The 17,615-nt window shown below is 50.8% G+C and overlaps 1 protein-coding gene across 1 annotated transcript; it reads left to right on the top strand.

Moving 5' to 3' along the window:
• The first annotated feature begins 839 nt into the window (after positions 1–839).
• On the top strand, positions 840–17,400 carry Foxred2 (FAD dependent oxidoreductase domain containing 2). Its single transcript, XM_055603137.1, has 9 exons — positions 840–965; positions 1,444–1,944; positions 3,710–3,961; positions 4,694–4,963; positions 5,120–5,286; positions 8,435–8,600; positions 9,836–10,077; positions 11,212–11,382; positions 14,582–17,400. The coding sequence occupies exons 2-9, from the start codon at positions 1,445–1,447 to the stop codon at positions 14,812–14,814; spliced, it is 2,001 nt and encodes a 666-aa protein (XP_055459112.1). The 5' UTR covers positions 840–965; position 1,444; the 3' UTR covers positions 14,815–17,400.
• The last annotated feature ends 215 nt before the right edge of the window (positions 17,401–17,615 follow it).

Genomic DNA, 17,615 nt, shown 5'->3' with positions numbered 1-17,615 from the left:
AAAGAAAGCTTGTGTCTGTTCCCAGGGCTCTTTTCCTGCTTTGGTGCAAGCTCTAAAGGAAACGGCAGCATTCCTGGGTGTGCTTTGACCAGGAAAATTCATAAAGGCGTAAATCCCCAGCCACGAAAAGCTGGAAAGCAGAAAAGTACTTCCCTAAGAACCCCCTGTTATTCACTAGAGTCTGCAGCGCCCTGTGACTGTCGCTGTCCTTCCCGCAAACCACACAGGACTCTAATCAGGTAACTCTTCCGCAGGTAGGCCAGCCGGAAAACTCAAATCCTCCTCCTTCCATTACGTGCAGGGGTTTTCAGTGTGAGGCTTTGGTTTGGGGAATCTGAAGCGGGGTCTCACACTCCAGGCAGTCCTCCTGCCTCAGGCTTATTAAGAGTGCTTTGTCAAAATCCACCTAGCTGTTGACAGTTACAAGTTGCCCACCCCCCAGACAACAGGACGGTCAAGTATCTAGGGCAAATAATTGGTTCATCTGTCTTGGCTCTTGTCTCAACAGTCTCACAAAACGGAATAACCAATCAGTTTTAGTCTCCTGCTGCAGCATAAAGGGATATGAACGCCAAGAATTTCTCCAAAAACCTCTCATCTCTGACACGTGGGTTAGTACAGCTCAAAAGCAGAGGCCGGCCCAGTGTGTCCATCACAGACCCGCTGTTTGTCCGGGGCGCCTCTACCCACAGGGGCACTTCTCACAACACGTGCGCGCCAGTAACGCCCCGGCCACCCCACCAGTCCCGGCGTGCCGCGCGTGGCGCACGTGACCCCGCCCCCCGCCATTGGCCCGGAGCGGGGAGGGGCGTGACCGCCGTGGCGCGAGCCAGCCGGAGCTTCCCAGCGCTGCAGCCTGCAGCGGGAGCATCGCTGGGCCTCCGGCGGCGGCTTGCGGGTCGGAGGCGCATCCTGGGCACCGCGCACGCGCCGGAAGCAGCGCGGGGTAGCAGAGGCTGCGGCAGGTGTGCAGGGGCATCCTCATGTGATCCAGGGGGCTGGGGTGGGGCCTTAGAGGCCACACCTCCTTCAAGTCGTTTTCCCCCATCCCTCCCCACCCACTTGAGGATGGAGGGTGGGTTGACGGACCAGTGCCTCTGAAGGGTCACCTCGGGAGACCTCCTCCCAAAATGCAAGGCATATCCAGAATGCATGGAAACTGGGGAAACTGTCTCTCCCTTAGGGTGATAATAAGGGAGTCTGGCGCCCCGGGAAAGAAGACTATGGAGATGCACTGTTGGGGTTCAGAATTCCTGTGGGCCCGTGATCCCACCTGGAGGGGATGGAGGCGAGATAGATGAGACCCTAGGTTCCGGGGCTCGGTCCTGGCCCCACTCCAAGTCCGGGGGAGGCCCAGGTGCCAGGTTCCTCTTTCCTCTAGAAAGCCGGCTGTCACCTGCTGCCAGCCGCGAGGTACGAGGCCTCTCCTTTACTGTGCCGCAGGATGGGTCCCTCGGGGCTGCTGCTGGCCCTCGCCCTGCACCTGGCGGTGTGCTCCCGTCCGCACTGGGACTATTGCGTGCTGGGCGCCGGTCCCGCGGGCCTGCAGATGGCCGCCTTCCTGCAGCGGGCCGGCAGGGACTACCAGGTGTTTGAACGCGAGTCCGCTCCAGGCAGTTTCTTCACTCGCTACCCACGCCACCGCAAGCTCATCAGCATCAACAAGCGGCACACGGGCAAGGCCAACGCCGAGTTCAACCTCCGCCACGACTGGAACTCTCTGCTCAGCGATGACCCACACCTGCTCTTCAGACACTACTCGAAGGCTTACTTTCCCGATGCCAGCGACATGGTGCGCTACCTGGGTGACTTCGCGCGGCGCCTGCGGCTCCACGTGCGGTACAACACAAACATCACTCACGTGGCTCTGGACAAGGATCCGCAAGCCTGGAACGGCCATTACTTCATTCTGACCGACCAGAAGGGCCAGGCTTGCCAGTGCAGGTAAGGACCCTCACCCAGAATCAAGACACCGCTGGATTGGCCCTGAGATGGGGAAGATTGGGAGAGAGGGGTTACCCCTCGCTCCCACCGGGACTCAGCACCGAGGTTTGGTACAGCCAGCACTTTTTAAGGTGTGTCCTTACAAAGCTGTGGCTGAATATGTTTGGAAAATTCTAGCACTTCATCCCCTAGGATTCGCCAGGTTCTGTTGCCTTCTCTCTGATCCTCTGAGATTGAGTACTTCGTGTAAGCATAGCGTGTTCTCACAAACCCTTGCAGGCAGGTCCAGCCTTTTGTCACCGCTGCCCACGTTGTCATCTACAGGATTCAAGCTCTAAAGCCACGAAGGCACACACGCAGTCAAGTTACAGAACACACACATACACAAAGCTCATATTTTAAGTAAGTTTGCAAGTTGTGTTGGGCCACAATCATAGCTGTCGTGGACATCCGGTGGCTTCCTTAAAAATTAAAGTCCCCGAAACCCATGCTGGGAAAAGCTGAGTGAAGTGTCCAGGCAGCATTAGCCAGCAAGATTTCAGAACAGAACCAGCTTGGAGGCCCAACGAGCATGGCTTCCAGACGCTGGTATATTAGCTGGGAGGCATGATGTGGACGCCTCAAACTTGTTCAGTCCTCACAAGGAACTTAGAGAAGATGTTCCCTAATGCCCACTTGGCAGGCACAGCTGTGAGGCTGAGCTTTGAAGAGCTCCATCACCGCCTGGGCCATACCACTCACGTGTGGGGCTACATTTCCGCCGGCATTTCGCTGATACCTAAGCCTGTGTTTGTTCTGCTGTTCCATGCTCACTCCCTGCCTGTCAGCTTCACTCCTGGCTCCAGACCAGTGTATGACTGTTTCCTGCAGCCCAGAGAAAGGGGGCTGTCCTGACTGGGACTCTGGGATTGTAGGTAGCTTTGCTAGCGTAGAAGGGAGTGAGAAGCAGAGAGGACAGGGGCCGGAAAACAAGGGCCTATTTGCCGTCGTGGCCCTTCAATGGATGGTAGTTTTCTACATGGAAACTACCCTGTGGCCAAACAATTCTGTAGCCTTCAACCTCCAGATACCCAGCCGCCACCACTCCATTGGAATCCCCATCAGCATAAAGAACAGAGCTGGGCAAGATGGCACACATGCCCATAACCCAGCATCAGGGAGACTGAGACATGAGAATTGCCAGGTCCAAGGCTAGCCCCAGACTACATAGCTAGCCCACACCTCAACAGGACTTTGGAATCGGGCCCTTTCGTACTCAGATTGTGGTTCTCATGAAGAAATCTGATGCCCTCACCCAAAGGGCCTCATGCCTCCTCGTGTGTGAAACAGGCCAGGGGACATCAGCTGAGGAGTGGAAGAGATCGAGGAGTAAGACGATAGATAAACACCCTGGCACAGCGTGGATAGAAGATGTGTGTGCCTGGCCTGCTAGTCAAGAGGATGAACCTGAATGCCAAGCTGGAGTGCATCCCCTGGGGGCAAACTGACCTCACCACTGTGTTCTCTTAGGGGAAATGGTTTACTATAGCATCACTGAGCAAACATTCCCCAAGTACGGTATCTTTCCAGTGAACCATGAAGGACTGTGGCTAGCTTAGAGAGGGACGCACTGGCGTTAGTCAGTTGGTGGAGGGGGGAGCAAGTGGGTAGACATATGAGTGGACACGTCTTTGAGGAGCCTGGGATCGGGATGAGGCGAAGAGACCCACACTGAGTGGCTGTGAGGCTGAAGGACTGAGTCACCTTTCTTTGTCCCCACCTGCAGTGTCCTGCTTGTAGCTACTGGATTGTCAGTCCCCAAACTGGTTGACTTCCCTGGCTCCGAACATGTGGAGGGTTATGAGACTGTGTCTGTGGACCCTGAAGACTTTGTGGGTCAGAATGTGTTGATCCTGGGCCGTGGGAACTCAGCCTTTGAGACAGCAGACAACATCTTGGGTGTCACAAACTTTGTCCACATGCTGAGCCGTTCCCGGGTTCGGCTCTCCTGGGCCACCCACTATGTTGGAGACGTCAGGTACGCTACATCCCCGCTTTTGTATTCTGTACTGTAAATCCTGTACTAATCTGTTTCTTGATACTATAAGAAAATGCCTGAGGCTGAGTTCATGATTCCACAGGCTAAGTATGTTGCTCTCTCTAGCAAGGACTCACCAGCACCTCATAGTAGATGGTATCACAGAAGTAGGCACATGTGCCAGAGACTAAGCTAGCAAGGTGGGAAGCCAGACAAGGGGGCGGTTGGGCCTCCTCTAGCAATCCTCTGCCTGGAACTTACAAGAGTTCCCGACAGAATTGCCTTAATCTCTTCCAAGGGCATTACCCAGTGATCCACAGCTAGGTTCTCCCTCTTAAAGATCTCCCATCTTAAGAGGGATATCGCTCAGCTGGTAGAATGCTTGGCTCCCATGTACTAAAGCCCTGGGTTCAGTCCCCAGAGCACGTAAGCAAGGTGTGGTGACACACACCTGTTGTCTCAACTCAGCCCTCAGGAGGTGGAGGCTGGAAGATCACAGTCTAAGGACATCCTTAGCTACTTATTTGAATTTGAGGCCAGCTTGGTCTACATAGGACCAAAAAGAAAAAGAGGGAAAGAGAAGGAAAAAGTTCGTCCCCTCCCAGTGTTCCCTCTGTGGGAATTAAGCATTGCTGGATTAGAAGACCTCAGACATGGGAGCTTCCCCATCCTCAGCTGCACCAGACAGGCCTCCTGAGCCCTCTCTCTTCTCTTTCTGTTTATGGGTCCCAGAGCCATCAACAATGGCCTGCTGGACACCTACCAGCTGAAATCACTGGACGGACTCCTGGAGTCGGACCTGGAGCATCTGGCCCTCGTGAAGGACAGCAGGGGCAAGCTCCACATTACCCTCAGGTTCTTCCTGGAGGAGAACAACAGCAGCCAGAGTGCCGACTCCATTCCCCTCCCCCAGGATGACAATGACAACTTTGCCATGCGGGTGGCCTATGACCGCGTCATCCGTTGCCTGGGCTGGAAGTTTGACTTCTCCATTTTTAACCAGTGAGTCCAAGTGGGGTGGGTGTGGGGACCCCTCACCAACAATTTCAGACCTCCCTGGCAATGCAGTAGGCTTCAGGAGCCCACTTCAGGAATGGAGGAGGATGCCAAGGCCTTGTCCCTAGCAGCTAATATTCCTAAAAACCTTCTTCACGGCAGGTCCCTCAGACTCTCCTCGGGGACTGAGTTTAGCAAGAAGTACCCACTGATTAGACCCAGCTATGAATCCAAAGGAAGCCGGGGTCTCTTTATCCTAGGGACTGCCAGCCACTCAGTGGACTATCGGAAATCTGCTGGCGGCTTCATCCATGGATTCCGATATACAGGTAAGCCAGGCCCCACTGTCCCAGGGCTCCTGACTTACAAAAGCATCAAGAGGATGTTTTCATGGCCTGGGGATCCACCTGGAAAGAGCGTAACAGTAGATACTTCTAAGGGCAGCTGTGAAATGCTCAGTCCCATGTAGTTTGAGTTGAAGCATGTTCATGGGGATGGGTGGTCTTAGATGGGCCAGTCTCACAGAGCTAAATAAGGTAGTACCCTTCACGTGTGTGCCCATGAAGCAGCTCTGCAGCGGGATGCAGGCTCCCCTCAGAGAAAGTTCCGATTGATTATGTCAATTCTTGCTGCAAAACTCTCAGTACGGAAGATGTCGCCCTTCTACTGTCTTGAAAATGTTGACTTGTAATCTGAAAGCTGAGGATATTCCTCAGTGGCAGAGCAGTCATCTAGAGTATGCCTGAAGCTCTGGTCTCAATGAGATGATGATGATTTGATTTACTGCATAAGAATAATCCCCGGCCAGAAATCGATACTTTGTGATGATAAGGATAAACAGAAACAAAAAAGTGAAGGAGAGGAATAAATTGCCGCCTGTTGAGTACATTCTAGGGGCTGAGCACCTGCACCCTGTGTGCTGACTAGAAAGCCTTAGCTTCTCTTTTTCTTTTTTATTGTAAGAACTATTGTGTGCATGTGTGCGCTCAAGGACACTCGCACATGTGCACAGAGCATGTACCATATGCATGCAGAGGACAGGAGACAACTTGCAGGAGTCTGATTTCTCCTTCTGCCTGGGTTCTGGGGCTCAAACTCAATTCTTCATAGCATAGCAAGTGCTTTGACCCACTGAGCCATCTGGCCAGAACAGCCTTTGTTTTGTTCTGAGGACCAGAGAGCTCTGTCTGCGCTCAGTTTGGTTTCTGGTTTTTAGAGAGTGGCTTCTCCTACCCTCTTCTCCCCTCCATGGAGGAAGCAGCAGACAGAAGCAGCTGAGTGGGCTGTTTAGCTGTTACCCACATTTTTCAGGTCAGATGCCATCAGCTTGGCATGGATTTTGCTTGCAGTGCTTGCTTTGCATTCAGTGAACAGAGGATCAAGCTTCGGTCCTTGTTATCAGGAATGCAGTGGAAGCTTTCACTCAGGGCCTGAATGTTGTTGGCTTGTGTATCCTCAGTCCCCAGGCTGGGGTGCACAGTGCTGAGGCCAGGGAGAGAAAGGTGGCCTGTGAGAAGTAACAGTAGTAAAATATTTGTGTTGGGATCAGGGTGTGGTAGGCCCAGGCTAGTCTCAAACCCCTGATCATCCTGCCTCAGCCTCCCTGGTTCTGAGACAGATGTGCATTACCACACCTGGTCTGTGCTTTCATCTTCTTCGTGAAGACAATAAGGCAGGTGCGCTGTGGAGATCAGAGGAGGGGATGCTGCCAATCTCTTCATACAAAGAACTGGGTGCTTACGTGGGGCACGGTGGCATACGCCTGTAATCTCAGCACTCAGGAGGCAGAGATAGGCAGGTCTCTGTGAGTTCGAGGCCAGCCTGCTCTACAAAAGAGTCCAGGACAGACAAGGCTACGCAGAGAAACCCTCTCTTAAAAAACAAAAAAACACAAAAACAACAACAAAAAAGAATTGTGTGTTTACTGTAGAAATGTGGAAAAACACAAAATAGCACACAAAAAAAGGACTCTCTGTGATCACCTATTGTGGACACGCATGTGCCATAGTGTATGTGTGGAGGTCAGAGGACAGCCTTCGGGGGTCAGTGTCCTTCCACTATGTGGGACCTGGGGATTGAACTTGGGCTTAGCAACACGTGTCTAGCTACCTGCCAAGCCATCTTGCCAGCCCAACGGGTTTCTTTGTAACATAGGAAGCAGCAAACTCAGCGTAGGCTCGTAGGACCTCATGCCCTTCTGCATGGGGAGACTCGTGCCATCGCCTCCAGGGTAGAGTGGGCACTGTGGGGATGACCCCGCTCCCTCCACCTGCTGATGCTTGAGAATCCCTGGCTCTCCCAGCAGGTGGCAATGGTAAACACTTAAGCTCTTGTGAGCAATCCTGGGAGTCAGCTGTCGGTCTCCTCACCTGCGTCTTTGGAAGCAGAAAGGTGTTCCTGGGAGAACCTAGCAGCCTCATATCTCCTCAGGCGGTGGCACCTAGAGCAGCCGCTTAGCCTGTGGAGTGGGTACCATATTGCCTGGCTTCTGCTCCATGGGCCGCATCCAGACCCTAGGGGCCGTGAGTCCACACCCTCCTGTTTCCATTTAGGAAACAGGCTTAGGTTTTATACTTCATTACCCTCTCCAGCTAGCAAGGAGTGTTACATAGTGAGTCCAAGGTCAGCCTGGGCAACTTAGACCCTGTCTCAAAATAATAAAAAAAAAAAAGGGGGGGGAGGGTGCTAAGAACGGAACTTACTGACAAAGCATTTGTGTAACCTGTACAAGGCTCCAGGTTCCTTCTACAGTAGCAAAAACAATGGAGAAATACCTCCATTCTCTGAGTCTTGTTCTTTTGTGATTTCTCTTCCACCTCCTGGAAAGCCCCATGCCTCGGCATGCTGTCACTTGCTCCGCACAGGTCTTACCTTCTCGAGGACCCAGGCTTTGTTCTCTATCCCAGGCACCTCCCAGGCTTTTCTAGCTTCAGCTCCTACACCTTGCAAACTCAGCTTGGCCACTGGTGCCTTTCTTATGATCACCGGCCTCATTGTGTTGGGGTGTTCTATTAACACAATAGGGTAGAACAGCCCCAGGTGTAAAGAAAACCACTTTACTGCTGCCTTGGACGGCAATTGCTTTCTACAAAAGACCTCAGAACAAGACAGGGACAGGTAAATTTGGACTGAAAAAGAGAGAAACAGCCAGAGTGTCCATGGGGCCTTAGAAATGGCCTCAAAGGGGGATTGAAAGCTCTGTGTCTAGGTTGGATGCCCCCAGTGTAAAGGATGACAGTTGGCAGAGAAACGCCCATGTGGACCACTCACATCCAAATCCACCCCCACCCATACTTTGCCTGATACCCACGAGGCAGAAGAGAGCAGGGTCCTTGATTGTATGTGACTAAGAGGAAAGAGTATTTGCCACTTGGCCTGTTTTATGTACAACTCTCACTGCCACTGTTCCCCAGGCCTGGGCCTCCGTCCAGTGAGCCAAGATAAAATCTTGGCTCTTCCTCCCTCTGGCCATTTCAGTGCGTGCTGTCCACCGGCTGCTGGAGCATCGGCACCATGGCATCGCCTGGCCGTGCACAGAGCACCCCATCACAGAGCTGACCAGCTCTATCGTTCGTCGTGTAAATGAGGCTTCCGGGCTGTACCAGATGTTCGGTGTGCTGGCTGATATCATCCTGCTGAAGGAGTGAGTAGCCCTCCCCACTTCTTCTTCCCCATCCCGCTTTATCCATATACCCTGCCCCTTGCTTCTGGGACTATTCTGTGTGCTTAGTGACCCAATTGCTTCCTATAGAAAGGAGGCCCGAGAGGCTAATCTATCCTGGCAGAGAAGTCAGTGAGGTAAATACCACAATGTCTGCAGCACAGCCCAGTATAAACCTCAGATTATGGACTTCTTACTGTATGGTTTGGGGAAGTTATTTAAGCTTTGCGCTTTCTTGCCTCATCTGCAGAAATGAGCATAATTCCGTTGCAGCATTGAAGGGTGACGATAAGAGCCCCCTCAGGCAAGGACCAGGTTGATCCTTTTATTTTTTATTTTTATTTTTTTTAAGATTAATTTATTTATTACTTAGACAGCATTCTGCCTGCATGTGTGCCTGTGTACCAGAAGAGGGCACCAGATCTCACTATAGATGGTTATGGGCCACCATGTGGTTGTTGGGTATAGAACTCAGGACCTGTGGATGAACAGCCAGTGCTCTTAACCTCTGAGCCATCTCTCCAGCCCCAGGTTGGTCATTTTAGATCAAACGATTACTGGCAAATCAAAGGACACACAGAGCCTGAGAACATAGTGCAGGACATGTCAGGAAAGAGCAAGGGGAACTTAAAGAAGACAGACAGGTCAGAGGACACTCCTTGGTCCAAAGCCCTGGCCACTCAACACTAATTTCAGGGACACAGGGAGTCCAGGAGCTCTGTACCCTTCCATGAGTGCCACAGCTGTGTAGATCAGGGTGCTCATGCCAGAATCCAGTGCTCAGTCAGCATCCTAGTTCCATCACCCACCCTGGCCCAGCAGCCTCCCAGCATGTCACTCTGCCTTCAGCGTAGCCACCAGCCATCCTTTTAAAAGGAGAGTGATACTGTTGTCCCTGCCCCCACTCCCCAGGGGCCAACAGCTCCCCTTCTCCATCCACTTAAGGGCACACTCACCCCACAGCTCCTTTACTCAAGCTCTCCCTGACCTCCCTGACCCCGTTATTCTTGTCTCTATCTACAGTGACCAGCTTCTCCCCACTTTCCCTCATCCTGGGACGCCCTAGCCCCTGGTGTGTGCTCAGGTTAAACCTGCCCCAGCTATTCCAGAAGGCATGGTGATGTTATAGGGTGGGAGATTCCTGATATTATAGGGTGGGAGTCCACACTACCGAACCCCTCCCTGGTCCTGAGCCCTCCCCCGGGTCCCACCCACAGGAACGCCACAGCATTTGAGTACCTGGAGGAGTTCCCCATGCAGATGCTGGCCCAGCTGGAGACGCTCACAGGACGGACAGCGCGCCACGGGCTCTTTGTCATCAACATGGAATATGGCAAAAACTTCTCCGGGCCCGAGAAGGACGTGTTCTTTTATGACCGGTCTGTGGCCCACATAGAGGATGCCTGGATGTCCAACTTCCTCCACCCTGTCATATATTACTACAGGCACCTCCCCACCGGTGAGCTGCTCCCACCCTCGCCGAGCTCGGTCTCTTTGGGGATCACCACAGTCGCCATAAGGCCATTCAGAGTTTCTGCACTGACAGAGGGCACCCAGGGGACCTGCCACACGTGATCTCTGGGTACCATGCAGTGAAAGGGGTGCCGTCATGTTGTGGTGTCTCAGAGTGGGGGGAAGTGCTGCGGGTGAGCGTTAAGAAAAATGGATGAAAAAAAAACAGAGAAGAATGGATGAGGGCGGGTGAGATGACTGGGTGGGTTAAGGCACTTACCATGGAAGTCTGGAGACCTCAGTTCAATCCCTGGTACCCACAAAAGGTGGAAGAAGAGAACCGACCGCCCCGAATTGTCCTCTGACCTCCACACAGGCGCTGTGGCGTGTGTACCCACACAAACAGCAACAATAATAAACCACACAAGGACTAAGCAGGCCGACACAGCACAGAAATGGCAGGCCGAACTCCCAGGTCTGTACTCACAGCGGAGTGATCTCGGCCATTTTATCTAACCTTTCTGAGCTTTGCTTCCTGGTCTACAAAATGGGATGATGATAATCGTTTCATATAGGGTTGCAGGAGCATATACACAAAATGCCGGTGGCGCAAGGGCACATCCTCCATACCATGCCTTTCAGTTCAGCACTGGGGAGGCTGGGACAGGCTTACCACAAGCTCAAGGCCAGCCTGGGCTACTTGAGATCCTGCCAGAGGTGGCCCAACTGAGGGTTATTCCCAAAGGCAGAGGCTGCTTCAGAAGGCAGAAGGCAGGGTGTGGGCGGAGTGCAGATCTATAGTCAGCAGCCCAAATACTGGCCAACTACCATTGGTCACCCCCTGGAGACTGGTTTCCAGGGCTGGTCAGGTGTTGGTCCAGCAGCCTGTGGGCTTGGCCCTTAGGGAGCAGGATCCACAGCAGTGGGAAGTAAGTCCAGATAAGCCCCATGCCATCAATGGTCCCTGCGCTGCACTCAGAAACCACAGGCAGCAGGTCTGGTTCCTCTTCCTCCAGCTACATGAAGGTGGCTGCTGGCCAAGCTGACCACATCCTGGCAGAAGCACCCCAGGAAGGACATCACGAGAGCAGGGGGACATGCCAGCATGGGGCCTGGCCCTGATGCCTTCCTCCTCCCACAGAGCAAGATATGCGGTTTCGGCCTGCACAGTGGCCCCTGCCTCGGCCCACAGCCATTCACCACATCGTGGAGGACTTCCTGACTGACTGGACAGCTCCAGTGGGGCACATTCTCCCACTGAGGCGCTTCCTGGAAAACTGTCTGGACACGGATCTTCGAAGCTTCTATGCAGGTAACCGAGCTCCCAAGAAGGCAAAGGGTTGGGTGTATACCTTAGTGTTAGAGTGCTAACTTGCAGGGGTTTGAGGCCTAGCACAGGAAAAGGAAGGGGAAGAGAAGGCAGGAGAAAATGTAATGAGGAGCTAAAGACTACCAGAATTGATTGTATGATATTTTTAAAAGATGCAGATAAAACTAATGGACATAAAATATGCTTGAAATGAGAAGCTCAATATAAGGAGTTGGTAGTGCATTAGACAGAGGTAAAGAGAGAATTGGTAAATTGGAAGGCAGATCTGATAGCTAAATACTAAGAGGGATCTAGGGCAAGAACTCAAATGATCTAAAGGAGAAAGTAACAAGAACAAGCCAGTATTTTTGTCCTTTTAAATCCCTGGATGTTCTGAATCCAATGCTTTTTCTACTATTGAGAGAACATGTCAGACACCTGTCAAATGCCCAACACTATTCATACCAATTCACGTTAGGGACTGATTCTAGCCTATTCAAAGAGCAAGCATCTTGCTTCATCCTGAGTCTACTTTGAAATGATGATTTGGGAACTGACTTGCTACTGAGTGACATCCCAGCCCTGATCATCTAAGTATCTTTCTATCTTGGTTGACCCATAGAGTCAGATCCAAGCATCTTTGCAGTTCTAGAAGTCTAGGGTCAGCCAATCTTGATCATACACTGACCCCTGAAGATGCCTAGTAAAGAGCACCCTCAGTTCCAAACTGCCTGCCCGGGGCTTCAAGAGTCCACAAAAATGCAGTGGCATATTGATACCACAAGTCCTAGATCCTCCCAGCCTTTGTTTTTTTTTATTTTATTTATTTATTATGCATACACCAGATCTTATTATGTACCAGAACTCATTATAGATGGCTGTTAGCCACCATGTGGTTGCTGGGAGTTGAACTCAGGACCTTCGGAAGAGCAGTCAGTGCTCTTAACCTCTGGGCCATCTCTCCAGCCCCCCTCCCAGCCTTTGTTACTGCTGGGATGAATCTTTACAGTAACCCTGGGCACTGAGGAAGGGTAACATCAGAAGGTCATGCTGATGAATGGCCTTGTGGCTGCCATTGCATCTCTTCTCTTCCCTGCCAACACCTCTGTGCTGGAGTCAGAGGTGAGTAAAGAAAAGATACTATGGAACCCTTCTCAGCTTACTCACCACGTGACCCTAAGAGCATCGTTCTTTGTGTATTCCCTCCCATTTTACAAGAGTTACAGAGAAGGGGGAAAGTGAAGTGTTCCCCAAAGATGTAGAAGGACTCCACTGAGGCTCTGATACTCTGCCTTCCCACCCTGCCTCTAGCTCCTTATAAGACTGAGTGGGTATCTGTTTCATCACTTGTTTCTCAGTCAAAGCCCTCCACACCATGGAGGATATGGTCCAAGACCCCCAGTGAATATCTGAATAGATAGAACCAAATCACATACTTAGGGTTTGGGTACTCGCTTTGGGGATGTCATAATGAAATCTCAATATAGACCTGATGATTGCTGGCACAACGCTTTGATGTCAGAATATGAATGTGTATATGTGTGTGTCATGTTTTCCTCCACAAATGTAATGCCTGTTTGTTTTATATGCTATGTATCATTGCCACATGGATTTCTTTTTCCCTCTCGTGAGTTCCCATATGTAAGATGTATTTTACCATAGCATTTAGCAACTACACACAACACTTTTTTTTCTTTCTTATTCTGAGTAGAACTATCACCTTTTCACTTAAAGGAAATACCTTATGGCTTCCCTTTGGCCATCAATTACCATATTGCTTCACCTCTGTTCTTAAGCTTTAAAGCCATTACTGGCCAAGGTAAAATAAGATGTCCTAGTTTGCTTTCCATTGCTGTGATCAAACACCATGACAAAAAACAAAAAAGAAGTTTTCTCCCCAGATGACCCACCCTGTTGGGCACTAAGGGTAACTGACTCAGGTATAGTGTGACACTGTGATGGCTCTGTTAGTGGAGATGGCTACTAAGTGTGGGCGGTGTATAGTAGCACATACAGTATGATAACCAAGATGGCTACTAAGTAACTAGTAGTGGGAAGTATATACAACATGGAGTACCTGTATGCAGGGATGATTTCCATCCCTGTTAACCAGATGGTTTCTAAGTAACACATGGGTGTGTATTGTGTAAGATGTGGCTACCTGGACAAAGAAGTGATTCCCATACTATAACTCCAGATGCTACCCAGTAGCTGTGGGAAGTTAGTACATATAGTTCAGATCTCTACCAGGATGGTTCCCATCCTGGGTGGGCTGGAACAGAAAGTCTCTAGATGTCATCACAGTACTTGACACACCGTTTAAGACATGAATAGTTTATTTCTGGAATTTCATTCAGTATTGTCAGGTGGTTGACTGCAGCAAACGACTGAACCCGTGGGGGGGTGGGAGGAAGAAACCATAAGGCATGACCACTGAACTTGGCTGAAGGCTTTCTTCCAACTCTTGACTGTCACGCCCCACAAGGAACTACCTCTGGCTTTTGTGGTGATTCTTCCTGGTGCCTTTACTTGCTCGTGGATTCTTTTCATTGTTTCTTCAGATTTCAGAAATAATACACATCCACAGATATTTGTCAATGATCAAATTTAACATGTGCATCAGTTTTCTGCTTTGGTCCTAATAAGGATTTTTGCCTGTCTTATCTGTTTTACTTCCCACAACTGGGGAGAGAACCTTATTATCTCATGTGTGCTCATATGTAACACCTCTCAAGAGTTGATTCTCTCCTTCCATCATGTGGGTTCCAGTGCTTAAACTCAGTTCATCAGATTTAGCAGCAAGCACCTTTACCCGCTGAGCCATCTGACCCGCCCATGAAAAGAACTTTGTATGGAGTACTTGCAGCTCAGATATTGTTATAGGCAGTGCTGAGCTCAATACCTGAGTTCCCTACATACAAAGGCCAGCTTGCAGAACAGCTGAGGGCCAGCTCTGGAGAGATGACTCCTGCCATCCTGTCCCGTACAGAGCTCTAGGACCCATCTTGTCTGTGGTTTGCATCATTTTAGTATCCTGACCCATGACCTCATCTGGTCATATGTGAGACATCAGGAAAGGCAGCTTAGGTGGAAGGGCTGGAAAGGACAGTGCAGGGCCCCTGAGGAACACTTCCCCTTCCCCACCCTTGCCCACGCCTTCTTGTACCAACCTTGCCTGACACCTTCTTCTGCCTTTGTACAGAGTCCTGTTTCCTATTCACCTTCACACGCCAGAAGTTGCCCCCCTTTTGCCAGCAAGGATACCTAAGGATGCAGGGGCTTTTAAGCACCGAGAGCCTTCGGCAACATGGCGTGGAAAGCAAGCTCCTGCAGAACTACACAGCCATAGAGGACAACAGCAGGTGGCTTGGAGACCAGCCCTCGGTTCCAGGGCATCTGACTCAGTCCCTTGACAAGAACAAAGAAGAACTGTGAGCATCCTCTCCCAGGCTATGGTGGCTGGCACCTCTCCAGGAAACCTTTTCCCACCTTTCAAGCTTCTCAGAACCATCATATAGATGGCAGACAACAGAACAGCCTATGGAGTGCAGAATGCAGAAGGCTGGGACACGGTCACACTGTGGTGTCCCTTTCTATGCTGCCCCTGGGTGCTAGATGCAAGGTTAAGAGAAGGGTACGTTCTGTCAGGTATGAGCTGCCTTCCACTGCCGGCTTCTGTCCCACTTGAACCATCACAGACCACACTGGTCTAGTGCGTCTGCTTCTAGGACCAACCAACTTCCTTTTCCTTCTGGTTCACTCTGCAGATGGGCTTGGATCTACCTGGGAAACAGCTGGCAGCTGAAAGTCCTTCATTTCCATAGTGGGCCTCTTAGAGTGAAAGCTTGAGGTCTTCAGCAGTGGGGCAGACACTTAGGATCTCTGCTCCCCAATGCAGCTATGGACCCCAACTCAGAAGCATCAGACATCTTCTAAGGTCCTTATCCAGGAGAGACTGCCCCTATGCCACCCTTTCTTTCCACACCGTCATGCCCTCCCTGGCACTGGCTCTCGGCAGAACTCTCTCAGGCTGGGCATCACAGGCCCGGAGGGCTGGTAAAGGACAGAGACAGGAGACTCCTGCAAGGTCATCTGTCCAGCTGGCTTCTCAGGAGCAAGACCTCAATGCTGCCCTGTCCTCAAGATCACACTCCCAGGGATCAGGAGCCTCTGTCCCTCTCCCACCTTGCTGACTGGCATCCTGAGCAGTGTCTTCCTTGAGAGCAGCCTGGGCAGGTTTAGGGTGTTGCTGTGCCTGCTGCCCTGGGCATAGAAATGTTGACACGTGCTCTGATTCTGGCTGCCTTGCTGTTCCTCTCCCCTTCCTTGCCTTCCTCATCAGAGTCCACACTCAGCTGACAAATTAGTCTCACTGATGAATAAGCCATAAGGAAAGCATGACCACAAGGGAAGCATGGAAATCACGTGATTTCCCACAGGCCCAGAGTGCAGATACTGTTTCTCACCAGCCCTCTTTTATTCATGGCATTCATCCTCAGACATGCAAGGACATGTCAACCCAAAGCCCCTTCCTGGGAGTATCCTCTTCCCCATGGAAGAGTCTTGGCTGGGTCCAGGCCCTCTGAGCCGCCTGACCTACCTGCCTTCCTCTCCAGTGCTTACCAAGTTCTAACAGGGCAATTCAATAACTTCATCTCACCAGGAGGAACTGTGTACCTCTGTACCTACTTGAGGGAGTCTGCACAGGGCCAAACCTTCTAACTGAGTCATCCCCCAGCTGACATCACCAGGCTGCCGGTGTCACTTTATTTCACACAGGGTGATGGGCAAGCCAAACTGGGACCTTGCCATCCCACCCCTGTTTCCAGAGCATTTTCAAATGAGTCTTTGATTTAGCGCCAGGAAATGGAATGCTGTTCTTTACACGTCGCCCTCCAGTCATTGAGGCTGGCTGAGCCACTTGTTCAGTGCCTTAGCAAGTAGCTGGCTGACACCCTCGTGTATGACATCTGCTGCTTCCTGTCATCTGCCAGATCCTTGATTCTGTCAAAATATCAGGCAGCCTTATTTGTTTTTAACACAGGATTCTGTTGTTGCTCAGTTGACTAGGGATGTCTTCTACCCGATAGGGTTTCACCATGTCCTGGCTTGGTACTTATTTTTAAGGCTTTTAATTATGTGTACTTGTATGTAGTTATGTGTGGGTATGTATATGTGAGTGTCCAGAGACCAGAAGAGGGTGTCAAGAGCCCTGTAAAGCTGGAGTTACAGGAGGTTGTGAGCCACCGTATGTGGGAACTGGAAACTGAGCTTAAACACTATGGAGGAGCAGGAAGTACTGAGCCACTTGCTCCAGGACCCCTCCCCCATAACTACTTTAAAGAAAAGATTAAAAATAAGACAACATACCAGCACTAGGGTGGCCAAGGAAGGAAAATTGAGGTTGAAAGGCTAGCCTGGGCTACATGGAGAGTTCCAGGAAAGTATGGGCAATTTAACAAGATCTTGTCCCCCAAAAAAGAAAACTTAAAAGGGCAAAAATAGACTGGGCATGGTGGTATATGCCTTCAATCTTAATTAAACACTTTCAAAGCACAGGCTGGAGAATCTGTTGTGAGTTCAACTTGCCAGTTGACACAGCAGGTTCCAGGTCAGCCTGAGCTACATAATAAAACCCTGCCAAATAAGTAAGTAGATAGATAGATAGATAGATAGATAGATAGATAGATAGATAGATAGATAAATGCATGGGCAAAAATAATTACGGTGAAGGAACTGATTGAAATAAGTGAGAAACACGAAGATGGGTTCAGTAACTTTCTGTGATCATCTCTTAAATGGTGAAGGGGGGGCTGATGAGTGTGCCTACACGGGTGACACTGTGTGTGACGTGGCACCAGGTGAGGTGGAACAGCAGCTGGAGCTGCTGGTAGCCGTGAAGACAGGAAGCCACAGTGGCTCTGGGGCTGTGGGACACAGTTCTGGATTACTCTTTCAATCAAATTTGTGTTTATTTTTCAAATGTGACTATATGCTACTGGAATAAAAAATAGATTTATTTTTAAACAATTTCTGCCCTTGAATTTTGGGATTGCTGGACAAGAGTGTCCATGGGAGTGCTTGCAAGAGGCTGTGCTCTGCTGTGCTGGCCATGGTGGCCACACTTAGGTGCCCTAGAAGGAATCACCAAGGAGTACCGTGTGTCAGACCACAAGTTCCCTCAGAGGCAGAGAATGGCAGACCTACCTGTAACGCTTCCACTTGGGGGGTGGGAG

This window comes from Psammomys obesus, unplaced genomic scaffold, assembly GCF_907164565.1.
Source record: "Psammomys obesus unplaced genomic scaffold, mPsaObe1.curated_primary_1811, whole genome shotgun sequence".
NCBI lineage: Eukaryota > Metazoa > Chordata > Mammalia > Rodentia > Muridae > Psammomys > Psammomys obesus.
The sequence above is the reverse complement of the archived record's forward strand: the minus strand, read 5'-3'. Positions and strand labels throughout refer to the sequence as shown.